Source organism: Carassius gibelio, chromosome A17, assembly GCF_023724105.1.
Source record: "Carassius gibelio isolate Cgi1373 ecotype wild population from Czech Republic chromosome A17, carGib1.2-hapl.c, whole genome shotgun sequence".
NCBI classification, from domain to species: domain Eukaryota; kingdom Metazoa; phylum Chordata; class Actinopteri; order Cypriniformes; family Cyprinidae; genus Carassius; species Carassius gibelio.
The window spans coordinates 14,816,461-14,828,761 of NC_068387.1; the positions used below are offsets into that span (position 1 = coordinate 14,816,461).

Genomic DNA, 12,301 nt, shown 5'->3' on the forward strand with positions numbered 1-12,301 from the left:
AATCCTGCAGTTGTCCAGTGGTTTTGATAATGTGAGTACATTCGGTTCACTGACCGCAGAGCCAAATCGCCATCAAATCACGTTTATTAGATATTATGGTATTTTGTGGATGCTTTAATGTTGAACTGTTAACTGCAGACAACTTCAAGACCAGTTCCTCTAGATTTATTGACTTTCCTAGAGCCACAACATTAGCCGGTAGCAGGAAATGATACACGAGCTACACCTCCTCAGGACAGACTCTGTAGTCTGATTGCATAATATTAAAATTGATTTGATCTCCTCCACAATCCAACTTGTATTTTTACACCTTTGACGTGCTGTAATATTCTCAAAGACAGCTGGATGCCTTCTTTGACTGTGTCTCTTCTTGACTGGTTTTTGAAGCGTGGGCTTTGCAGTAACGGGTACATGAGCGTGTCAGAACTCAAACCTGACTCATCCTGTTCACAGACAGATGTTACTCTTAATCACCCACACACTACAATTTCACAATGTGCCCTTCAACACAGAACCCCCCCCCCCCCCCCCCCCCACCCCACACACACACACCCTGCAGCTCGGAGTGCAGAAATATACTTCTCTACAATCTACTAAATGCTCATATGTACACACAGACACTCATACAGCACCTCCACACACAGATAGGCCGTCTAACGTTTCAGTTTTAAATCACCTAGTCAGTTTCATGTTATCGCTCCATTAAAATGCTTTTAAAACTCTGTGTTCTTCTGTAATGCTGATAAATGTTCTACACTGGAAGAAACTTCACTGTCTAGACTTTTCCAAATTATCCATTTGGAAAGTCTTTCAAAAAACTGTAAGTCCTGAAAGTGATTCCATCAACATTGCTGCTGTGTCATTATCAGTATGTGGTATGGACTTAACTACTGTATTCTCTTTGTGCTACCATACAAGAAAATAAAAAAATTAAATACATTGGGGAAACCCATAGGCTATGCCTAAAATTTACTGCCATGAGTGTTGTTTTTTCCGAGTGTTGTTTATTCCAACTGAAGAGTTGTATTTAGATTGATCTATCTGGCATTACACAAAGAATGTGTTCCACCAATGGAAACCAAAGGGGTTTCAGTCAAAAATACTGAATATTAAATTCCTGGTTTGTGTTCTTATTACTGTTATCACCAATAAATCTATTAAATGACAGCAGTGCTTACATTCAGTCCATCAGTCGTGTCTAATAACCATCTACCAGCAGATTAAACGAAACAAAAAAACACCAACCCAAACCTGTTACAAACAAGTTGCTTTTATTATATTAGCTGGAATACATATAGTCTGCAGTTCAGCCTAAAGAGAGGTCTAGCTCCATGCACAATGGTGAAACATGTTGAGCTGAAACGTGCACAAATATTACAGTACAAAGGTGTAAGACTGACACGGAGTGTGTTATTGGTGACACTGAGAGGCTGAATACAATTAGCATGTTCCCTCTACACTAACATTCACTTGATCAGAGAGAGAAACACCACATAGATGTTCTCAACATCGGTCTCCCTTCTGTAGTTATATATCAGTGAACTTTAATTCAGTGACTGTGTGTAACAGCATGTTTATGTATGTGTGTTTAAGGCCTGAAATCTGTCTTTGGCAGCGCTTTTAATACGGCACAGGAGATGAATGAACAGAAGGGAAACCCACAGTCTGAGCGGTTAATAAAAGAGAACAGTACAGAACAGAACCATTCTGAGCCCCTGGCTCGACAGGTCCATCTTACACAAACACTTCCCTTAGAATGAAACGGGGGTGAGGGGGAAGCAAAGTTTGAAAGGCTGGTGAATTAACACACTTAAATGAGTCTTTCTACTTTAATAGTTCATACAGATTCTGAATAAAATAGAACACTGAAAATTAATCATCCAAAAAACACTCTCCAGGAGCCCAATAAGGTACACATCTACACAATGAACAAAAAAAAAACATGGCCCACTTTACAAAATACTTTTAAATAAAACCTATCCGACTGAAGTTTGGAGAAAAAAAAAAAAAGACAGATAAAGGAAAAGCTTGACAACAGAAATATTTACCCTTTCAATTTCACGCTTAAGAAGCTTTTCGTTTCCTTGTAAACTACAAAAATATCTTGGAATGATTTTTGGCACATTACGTGTCAACTGCAACAGACAATTCAGAGCACTTGGCCTTACAGAAAAACGTATAATGACACAAAATCAAACACTTTGCAGTCTATAAAAATAATGTGGACAGTCTGTTTCTCAACCCCCCAAAAATACAAGATCTGTCTCACAGTTTCTGCAGGTGAATTATTCATTATTCGTTAGTCATTCTGGCCGGTGCACAAACACACGTAAATATATACACATCTTTGATGACTGTACATTCACTTAATTAGGGGAAAGTGATACAAAACAAAAAGGGGAAGAGAAAAAATCTGATTTACATTAGAAAATGAAATCAATAAATGTTAAGGAGAAGGTCAAAAGAGTCATTTAAGTTAAGTGCTGGTTAAGTGCAATTCTGAATTGGTTTTTCATGACACAGTGACCTATTTTTGACCTTTCAGGGCCAATGCTGGCTCACAATGTGGGTATAACACAGCCTTCAAAATTTCTCTTCTGTACATTCAATATTACTTTATTGCTTATAAATGACATTTAGAAAATAATTACAACTACTTTCCTCAATAAGGCTTAGAAAATTGTCACTAAAAATGAAAACCGTTAAACCATTAAAAACCATTCGGAGTCATCACCAACTGTCAGAAGTTAAACACGGTAATGCTTACTGACTTGTGTCACAGCTAGGTTAAGTTTGACTTCCTAAATGTACACAAAAGAGATGTAGATTGGGAAACCTTGATGAAGGAAGATGTCTTTTAGTATTTATATATGTAAGTTCTTTCAAACGAACAGGATGTGAAACTATAACCACGGATCTGCTCTGAGACATGTAATCGACTCTCGCAGCCATTATTTCCACAGAGAGCTAAAGACAGAAGTGGAGAAATGAAAATCAGAGATGTGTTCGATGTCTTCTGAGGGCGAACGGCACACTGACACATTAGTAAATGGGGTGGAGAAATTAGGAAGAATTCCTTGAGATTTGCAGTTTAAAAAGACCGCTTTCAGAAACTTTGGACTGTCTTGGGAACACATAAAAAAAATATGGTTTCCGACAGATGCGGGTTGAGAGTTGAAGTCACAGGGCAGCCGAGAGACCTTTGCCTGGCCGGAGGGGTCGGGAAGAAAGAGTCTGCTGGTATTTTCTGCTGGTACAGACTCGCACTATATCATCACATCAATTTGAGTCATGCTGTTTTAGAATCATGTTTTCAAGCTTTGAGCAGGCCCAAATTTATTAAAGAATGATTTACAATTTATAACTATTTGTGGAAAATTGAGAAATGGCTAAAACTCTACAGAATCCAGGGCGAACCTCCTTGGTACCACTCACTGCCAGCCTGTCTCACTTCCTCCCTCAGAAGTTAGCCCATCAAATGCAGCACTAGCCTCCGACCTGCAAGCAACCCTGGGGCCGTATATCAGGCCTGCTGCCACTGCTTAAGCCAGCTAGTAAAATGGCTTTAGGAATTGGCAGCTTCTATTACAGCAGCCCAGAGCACTTAGGTATTCTGGGAAAGCAAAGGCATGAGCTAGAGGAACCAGCATGTTCGCTTCAGCCCAAGACCCCTGAACAGGAAGTGGAGGTGAAGTCTGGGGAAGGCATTTGGAAAAACACGTTTGGTTATACTGTGCAGAACAAAGCAGAAACCAAAACTTTCTGAAGTACAAAGCCAAACCACTGGCCAAAGTCAAATGAGTTATTGAGAAACTTCCATATATTAAAAAAAAAGAAGACATTTTCGGAAGTATCTAATCTTTTTTTGCGTGTGTGTTTTTTTTTTACTTACACAAGTCTGTTTTAATGATGATTTAAGTGCAATTACAAATTCATTAGAATGACTTTAAATGGATAAATCAATAGACACAAAGAAATTTTGACTTGTGTTTCAAATACTCCATCCAACCCAAGCAGAGGGATGAATGACTATACAGGACACAGAAACTGACCATGATGGTGAGGCATGGATCTTTTTAAAGCTGTAATAACCAAGTAAGCTGCTGCAAAGAAAGCAAACTGCCCACCTGAACATCAACTCCCAGAACATTATACGTACAGCATTAGATTAAAACAGACAAATAAAACATCCCACATTCCAGTGACATCTGAGAATGAGATCATCTGGCGGGCCGAGGGACAGTGGACCCTTCGCCGTCATCGTCGGGTTCAATCGACACAGGGAATTGAATAAGAGAGATATTAATACACACAGACACTTCAGCATAGGTTTTAAGGACAAGAGGAATCTGAGCCTGAATGACAAAATGAATCATTTGCGGCACTGGAGTTTAAAAACCTAATAGAAACAGTACAAGACATTTCAACTGCAGCAGCTCTATTCAAAAATATTTCAACAAGCACTAACCGCATGAGGTGTGATGGGCATTCCAATGCTTTCGATGGTGAGGTCGTTTATCCAGGCACAAGCATTCCTAACTTAAGCATTCTGGATCCTCTGTGGTGTCATGCTAGCCACCCTCAAGGCTCAACAAGCTCAATGGCTGAAATAACTGAAAACACAACCCATCTAGGGACTGACTCGGACCAGCAGAATCTCTAACACTGGTTTCCTGTGACACATTGAGAGTTCGGATCAGTGTCTTTCTGTGCAAAGTTTGCGAATAGAGTTACAAAGCGGCTGTGAGGAATCCGCTCTTAAAATCCTCCATAAATGTCCAGCATTTGGGTTAATCCCAGCTAGCTTCCCAGATGGACGAGGTCACATCGAGATGAGCTCTAGATGATTGGATTCTTCTCCTGCTGGTTTGGAATCCAAAGCCAAAATCCCTTCAGAGCTACTGAGACGGGAAAGGGTCACCATGCAAATGCAGATTTTAGTGTTGGTGGTCCTGTGCATTCCATATGCTGGTTGTGCAACCATCAAATCCAGTTAAAGAGAAGATGAAGGAATTAAACAAACTAGTAACAGAATACGGTTCAATGAACAAGATCAAATTAGAAATGAGTCCAAATAAACTTGGACACCTGGAGCTTTAAGGGTAAAAACCTGGGCTTAGTTACATGAATGCATACTGAAGACTTGGCATATACTCTTAGCATGTGGTTGACTACTGGCTCTACCTGTGAACACCTGGACAATCAATTAAATTTAGCTGTGTGAAATAATCCCAATGAATTCCTAAATTAAACACCATCCAAAAAAAAAAAAAAAAAAGTGAGATTGTTAAACTACTTGAAAATCCACACGCTATAACTTGCTCCTTGTGAGAATAATGCATGAAACTCAAATTTGGACATCTACCAGGATCTGTGGCCCTAGAGAGGTTAGTGTGGGGTTCTCAAAATGGTGATAAATGACCCAAAGCCCCCTTCACATCCTCCCAACAGCAAGATGGTCACATGTCTGAACCTCTCCCTTGTCACATCTGATGACTTTAATAAACTACAAGGAGCAGAAGAGGATTCATCGCTGTAGGAATATGTTGACTTCTGTTCCCAAAGAGACCGCTGGAAGCTGGTGGGATCATACAGGTGTGGTTGATGTAAAAGTACAAGGAGGTTCCAGGGGGTCACTGCCTGGTAATCTGATCATCTGATGGGTCTTTAAAAATATGATGCAACTGAAGAGAGGAGATGAGCTTCATTCCCTGTGCACAAGAGCCACATTGAGATGTAAGAACTAAGGCAATAAAACACATGAGGATACTTTAGGTTAGGACTCATTTACATTTGAGTAATTAGCTTCTAGCATGCTTTAATTAAGCATAACCCAGAATCCTCTATGGGGTGTAGCTTTAGAAACGTTTAGCTGAATAAGGTTGTAAGAAAACATGTACCTCTTATTAGGAAAATCTGTGTCAGTTGTCCAGATGGCGATTTGACCACGACCGGCTTGCATCAGCTCTGGGGTTCCTCCTAAGCCACACTCCACGGCTTCCAGACCTATCGTACGGGTCCACATCACCCGCGGGCTGCCTTCGCAATGAAGACAGAGCGCTTTCTTGATCATCTGTAGACTGGGAGGAGAACAAACATACAAATGTGATAAAGTATACTTATGATTTCAAATGATTTATTTATTCACCAAATTCTGTAATGTTCGGAAAAGTCATAGGCCTGTCACAATCACACAATTGCCTGAACATTGTTCTATTATATGCAATATATCTTTATTATTTATACAATTCTATATAGAGTAAAAATGCCTAACAAATCTGTACATAAATCAATCTACTGTTCCAGATTCATACACATTATTTATTACTAAGTCTTGCTAAATGAATTTTTATTTTTGTTCTCATGTCAGATGTTTGTTTGTATGTACCAGGAGCACCTTAACAAACCCACAACAAATTCCTTGTGTGTTTGCACACACCTGGTGAATAAAGCTGATTCTGATTCTGATTGGGGAATACAGTGGACATAACATTCCTTTATCTGAATGGCAAGATGTAACTGGCATTTTAAGCAGATATAGAAATGCCATGAATTAGTTACAGTAATAACTAATAACTTTTCTACTCAATTGTGATTATTGCAAGATTCATTTTATGGAGACTCAAGGACTAACAAAGAGCATTTTCATGTGTACAAAATAAAAGCATTTCCATAAGAAATTTCCCAGACTTTTTGTATGACTTTCTTTAATTCCCTGATATCAAGAACACACAGCAAGGACCTTAGGATAACTATTTTAAACATTAGATGTTTAACTAAAATCTTTATTATCAATTCCAAAGTCGGATAGAATACGTTTTTTTTACAGACCAAACACTTATCAGACATGTCAGAGGAGAGAAATTGCTCAGAACGCAGAAAAAGTCCTAATATAGAAAGACTATTGTCTCGGATCTTTACCATGAAGGTGGAGACTTTACACAGCCAACCAAATGGTTTATGACGTCAGTTATAAAAAGTTCTCAAATGAGGCAGCAGGATATGCCACACACTGCTGTGGAATTTCGTACACAGCAGACAGATGCTAATTGTCCATAATAGGGCTTGAGTCCTGCTGGGATACAAGAGGTGGGTGTACAGGAAACCAGTTACGATGCATTGGCTGCCAAATGGGGAGGCACAAACTTGTAACTTCCTGTGTCACACAGGAAGGGGCAATGGGTGGAAATGACCCAAGCACAATCTTACAGAAAGTGTCATGACAGAATGGGTTCCATGTAAATCCACGTTAATGGAAGTACAAAGCCCAATATCTGAATATAAGTAGTGATTGTTCTGAAATGGAAAAGGTCTAGATATCTTTATTATTATTATTACTAGGGAAAAAAAAATTGACTAACACAGATCAAGTGTGCTAAGTCCCAAGAGTAGAACATGTGGCCTATTAAAAAACATTTTGAAATGCTAGCTTTAAAAAAAAAAGCTAATTAAATAAATTCCATAATTGTATATCCAGTGTGATTCAAGTATGTGTACTCTGTGCTTATGAGAGTAACATTATTATTCAAAACCATGACATGCTGCATATAAAAAAAGTACTAGAGTACTACCTTTTGATATTCTTAAATGTACAGTATTCCCACATTCAATTTCTGAAAGTGATAATTTTATGAACACTGCAAATTATAAAAAATAAATAACCAACTCTTTTTAATGTTCCTTTTTTCTTCACTTAGTTAGAAGTTTCTTCATTAAGAAACATTAAACAAGACAGAAGCACACCCAAAGTAAAGGACACCCAAAAAAAAAAAATAAAAAAAAAATCAATATAATCACACTATACGATGTCATTAACCAAAGTGCTAACATATAAGCAAAGTGTTATATTAGCAAGCAGCTAATGGTTGCCTTTCTAAGCACAACTGTCCCATATTAACGTCCAGAATTAATAATAAAAATAAAAAACAACATAAACCTGTGATCAAAATCGCTCCAGATTTGAGTATTTTTATACGCAGGGAAGAAAAGTCATACTAGCTCTAAACATAACATGACATCTGGTCAACCAGGATTACTTATTACTCGCAGCAGGAGTATTAATGACTTTAGCACATATATTTGACTTACACAGGCTTTGTGTCACAGACATGAAACAGATGACCGTGATCTGTGGGGACACTCCTGGATGTGTACCTTCATTAATAATGAAGGAGAAAGAACCTCTGCCCCTGTCAGCACAATGACACCACATCATTGATGGATGGATCAAAGCGCCCTCTAATCACTGTGGTATTGATCTTATATAAGACAGTCTGGAAATCCATCTAAAGGTTTAAATAAAGACATCCATGGTCAAGCTATTCCACTGTAGATACACGGATAAAATAGTGTGATGTGATACAGAGAAATTAAAAGAAATAATGGAATTACCAATTCAATACAGCATCCACAGCTGACCGCAATTCACTTGTAAAGATCTTCTTCTTTACTAGCTGAAGTCTGAGGAGTTTTAAAACTGCAACTCGTAATAACTTGTAAAAATTAAATAATAATAAAGTGAGTTGGAGATAAAGTTGAATGCATGCCTGACCATGACTGATTAGATAAATCATTCCTAATGGACTCCAGATTGAGTGGGAATGGATGGAGATTGTTTTCAATCAGGGGCGGGTCTACGTGGTGGCCAGGGGGGGCACCGGCCCCCCCTGAAATTCGATTGGCCACCCCAGGTGCCCCCCCTATAAGATGTCTTGTGATTGGTGAAGTTCGCGATTCAAAGAAGTGCAGCGTCTTCAGAGAAACAACGCTCGTCGCGATATTGGACTTAATTAATTAATTCTTGACCTGGGTCTTCAGTCTGTGATTAACTCACCTCCTGTCTGACAAGTCTTCAGGTTCAAACTATTCCTTAATCACGTGACAGACCCATGCGCTATTTCTGACATTTCTGTCACTGTGTTTTTGTTACTGTTTCTTGAGGATCTGTGGTGTTATTATTTTATAACTAAATAAAACCTTTTTATAAATAAAATATTGATTAATTTGTCTTTTTGACTGTCTATCAGTAAATAAACACTAGGCTATATAATAATATAATAATCCAAGTATTTATAGCCTAGTTTAATTTTTAATCCATTTTTAATAATATATGTATAACATGCTTGCTCAAAAAGGACATAATGACATAAATTAAAAGCAAACAACATTTTGAATCCTAAACAAGTAACACTACAGTTCTATAGTCTAATCTGAAGGGTGAACTCAAAAGACATAAATCATACAACACGGTCATTTTTGAAGATTAGAATCCACTGTAAAAAACAAAAAAAACAAAAAACAATCAAAGTGATGTCGCCGTCATAGAGACGACTCGTTCTTCCCTAGTAACATTAAAGATTCGTCGTTCAAGAACGACACATCACAAGGCACCAAACAAAGCAAAAGAGCTGGTAGGTAACCTTTATGTATGGTTTAAAATGTTTGTATGGTTTTCTCAGATCAATGTTTTTACCCAGTCAGGCTCTGCTCGCGTTGGTCGTGGTTGATTTCAATCGAACGTTCAGTCAACGTTTAATAAAACACAATAAAAGTAAAATACGCTGGGGGGCTATCAAACAATAAACAGTCATGTTGATTTGCATATTTTGTATCAGTTTATTTTGTGACAGTGACCACATATAGCAAGATTGCACCAAATGACAATATGCACAGAATGTTCCATAATAATAATTGTCTGGTGACACGTTACTTGTTAATGCATGAGAGTAAGTCAGTTAGAGAGTCAGTTAAATTGTCAGGCCTAACTTAACCATTTACACATGAAATGTTGTGGATGCATTCTGTGCATTTCATTTACAATTTGATTTTTTTTTTTTTTTTTTTTTTTGAGATTGAGAAAAACAGACACACATAAGTGTTTCTTTTGAAGGCAGGGAAGAGAGCAGTGGCAAGCCATGAAAAGAAGTAAAGATATAGGGAGTTTCTTTCAATGAAAAAAATAAATAAATAAATATATGGGATGACAAAAACTAAATTAATCAAAAATGTGCTTTATTACTGCATTTGTTTACAAGTAACTTATTCAAGTTAATAATAATAATAAAATCAATAGGATATACGTAATACACTGTAGAATTTCGCTTTTTTTTTTTTTGGCCACTGGCGGCCACCCCATTAGGAGGCAGTGCCCCAGCATGGCCCCCCCACTGAAAATGCTCTAGACACGCCCCTGTTTTCAATCAGTTGTTGAAGCCTGCTAGACTGAGAACATGTAGCTGCTTCTTTCACTATAACCATTGCCTATTTATGCTACTATTCTCATTAATTTAATGTAAAGATTTTATTGTTTTACTCTTTTCGCAGACTCAGACTTTCAAACTGAATCTTTATATATATATATATATGTTCATACATATCTTCACTCAAAAGTTTTTTTTTTTTTTTCACTTTCAATTTTAAAGGTTTATGGAACAAATCATATTTACTTATACAGATGGAATGACGCTTTAAAGCTGAAAGAGATAAAAGATTAATGACAGAGAATCCCCGACAGAGAGAAATAAGAGCGAATGAATGATTGTGGGATCACAATAGCAGTATATTAACTTACAGCCGCAATGACAGCATGAAGAACCATCTGTAGTACACAGAAAGCGAACTTTCACAGAGTGATAGGGAGAAGAGAGTAAGACAAATGATCTGACCTCTGGTTATGCAAGTGCTAGAATTCACTTGAGCATAAATCTTTCAGCCTTCTCAGATAAATGAACAGGCATTTGCAATCCATCAGAGCAACAGACAAAGAAAACAAACATGGCATGAAATAGAACGTGAGACAGAGAGATTGAAGAAAAAGGGGCAGTTTTTGTTTTTGAAGTCGTGTGCCAGGAAGGGGCCATGTTTGAAGGCCATCTCAGTGATTTAATTAGGTCTTTGTGGGTAAATTTGTGGGTTGGGCTGTTTGAGTTGTTAAATGAAAGGATGATGGTCATTGCTGCGCTGATAGGATACAGCTCTATTCTTTTATTTGTACTCTCAGTAAATGAAAAAGCTAGTGAAAAGGGCCTGCTTTCCCAGTTTTGTTTTGACTGCTGGGATGACGCCAGACTCAATTTGGTTTAACTGCTGAGACAAAAACTGCCAGTTGACCTGACTAACAGTTTTGCTAAAAACAAAGGCATGACCTCTGACCTGTCCTCCTTTCAACACCCTTTACATCTATCGATATCTTACACAGACATATATATATATATATATATATATATATATATATATATATATATATATATATATATATATATATATATATATATATATATATATATATATATATATATATATATATATATATCTTTTTTTTAATATGTCATTATTTATGTCATATTCCATTTAAAGCTTTAATTTTTTTAAGTGATTACCATAAATTTGTGTATACTGCATGACCAAATCTTTTGATAACCAAAAACCACACGCACACTTGATGCTTGATTTTTATAATCTTGGTAGTAATAGGCTGTAGACATTAATTTTGGGGTGTCCACTATCCACATAATTTTTGCCATTCATGTGGTTTTACACCACTCTAAAGAGAAAGAAAAAATATTAACTTGAAGACTTCCATTCTCTGCAGATAGTGAAGTCAAGTAAAAAGCAGGTTTAAAATACTAATATAAAGAGTAAGAGTTTTGTTTATTTATTCACACTTCAGCTTACTATTGCACGTACCTATGATGTATTCAAATGACAATATAGACTGGCTATAACAACTGGAAAACAATTTTCTGGTAAGGATTCCATATCAAAAAAACAAGAGAAGAGATACCTCAAGGGTCTCACAAAATATGTGCATAGACATTGGGAGGAATACCAAAAGAATAAACCAACAAGATTTGGACAATCAGATGAATTGCAGAAGCACAATGCTGACCTAACCTCAGTTGTAGCAGGATATTTTATACTCCTGATTACCTTTATCTTCAGTGATCAAAACAGACCATATGGTGAAAACCGACCATCAGTGGACTGAGCAAATCTCTTACAGTAAAAAAGTTACAATTTGAAAGAAGTGCATTCATACTAACAAAATGGCAAATATCATGATGAGAATACAAAATAAACCTGAAAATTAAATCAATGCTACAGAGTCCAGACAAAAACAACCAAAAAAAAAAAAAAAAAAAAAGCTTGTAGCTTGGACTACTCCTCAATGCATCCTATGAATGTTTTCATATATGATGTAAATGTTTCACATATATTCAGCAAAATGCTTTTCAAGCTGACAAGTTTACGGACACCACATGGTTATTCTGAGCCCGAGGTGGCATTGTTTACTGAATACTAG

General features: G+C 37.1%; 1 protein-coding gene across 2 annotated transcripts in view; it reads right to left on the reverse strand.

Annotated features, from left to right (window-relative positions):
• Positions 1-1,254: 1,254 nt before the first annotated feature.
• Positions 1,255-12,301, reverse strand: part of LOC128031765 (leucine zipper protein 1) — a 43,705-nt gene continuing 32,658 nt past the window's right edge. For both annotated transcript variants that reach the window (XM_052620155.1, XM_052620156.1), the window contains exons 3-4: positions 5,901-6,080; positions 1,255-5,711 (exon numbers count right to left, since the gene is read on the reverse strand). In XM_052620155.1, coding sequence (XP_052476115.1) covers positions 5,922-6,080 — 159 coding nt within the window. In that variant the 3' untranslated portion in view covers positions 1,255-5,711; positions 5,901-5,921. The remainder of the gene's footprint in view (positions 5,712-5,900; positions 6,081-12,301) is intronic.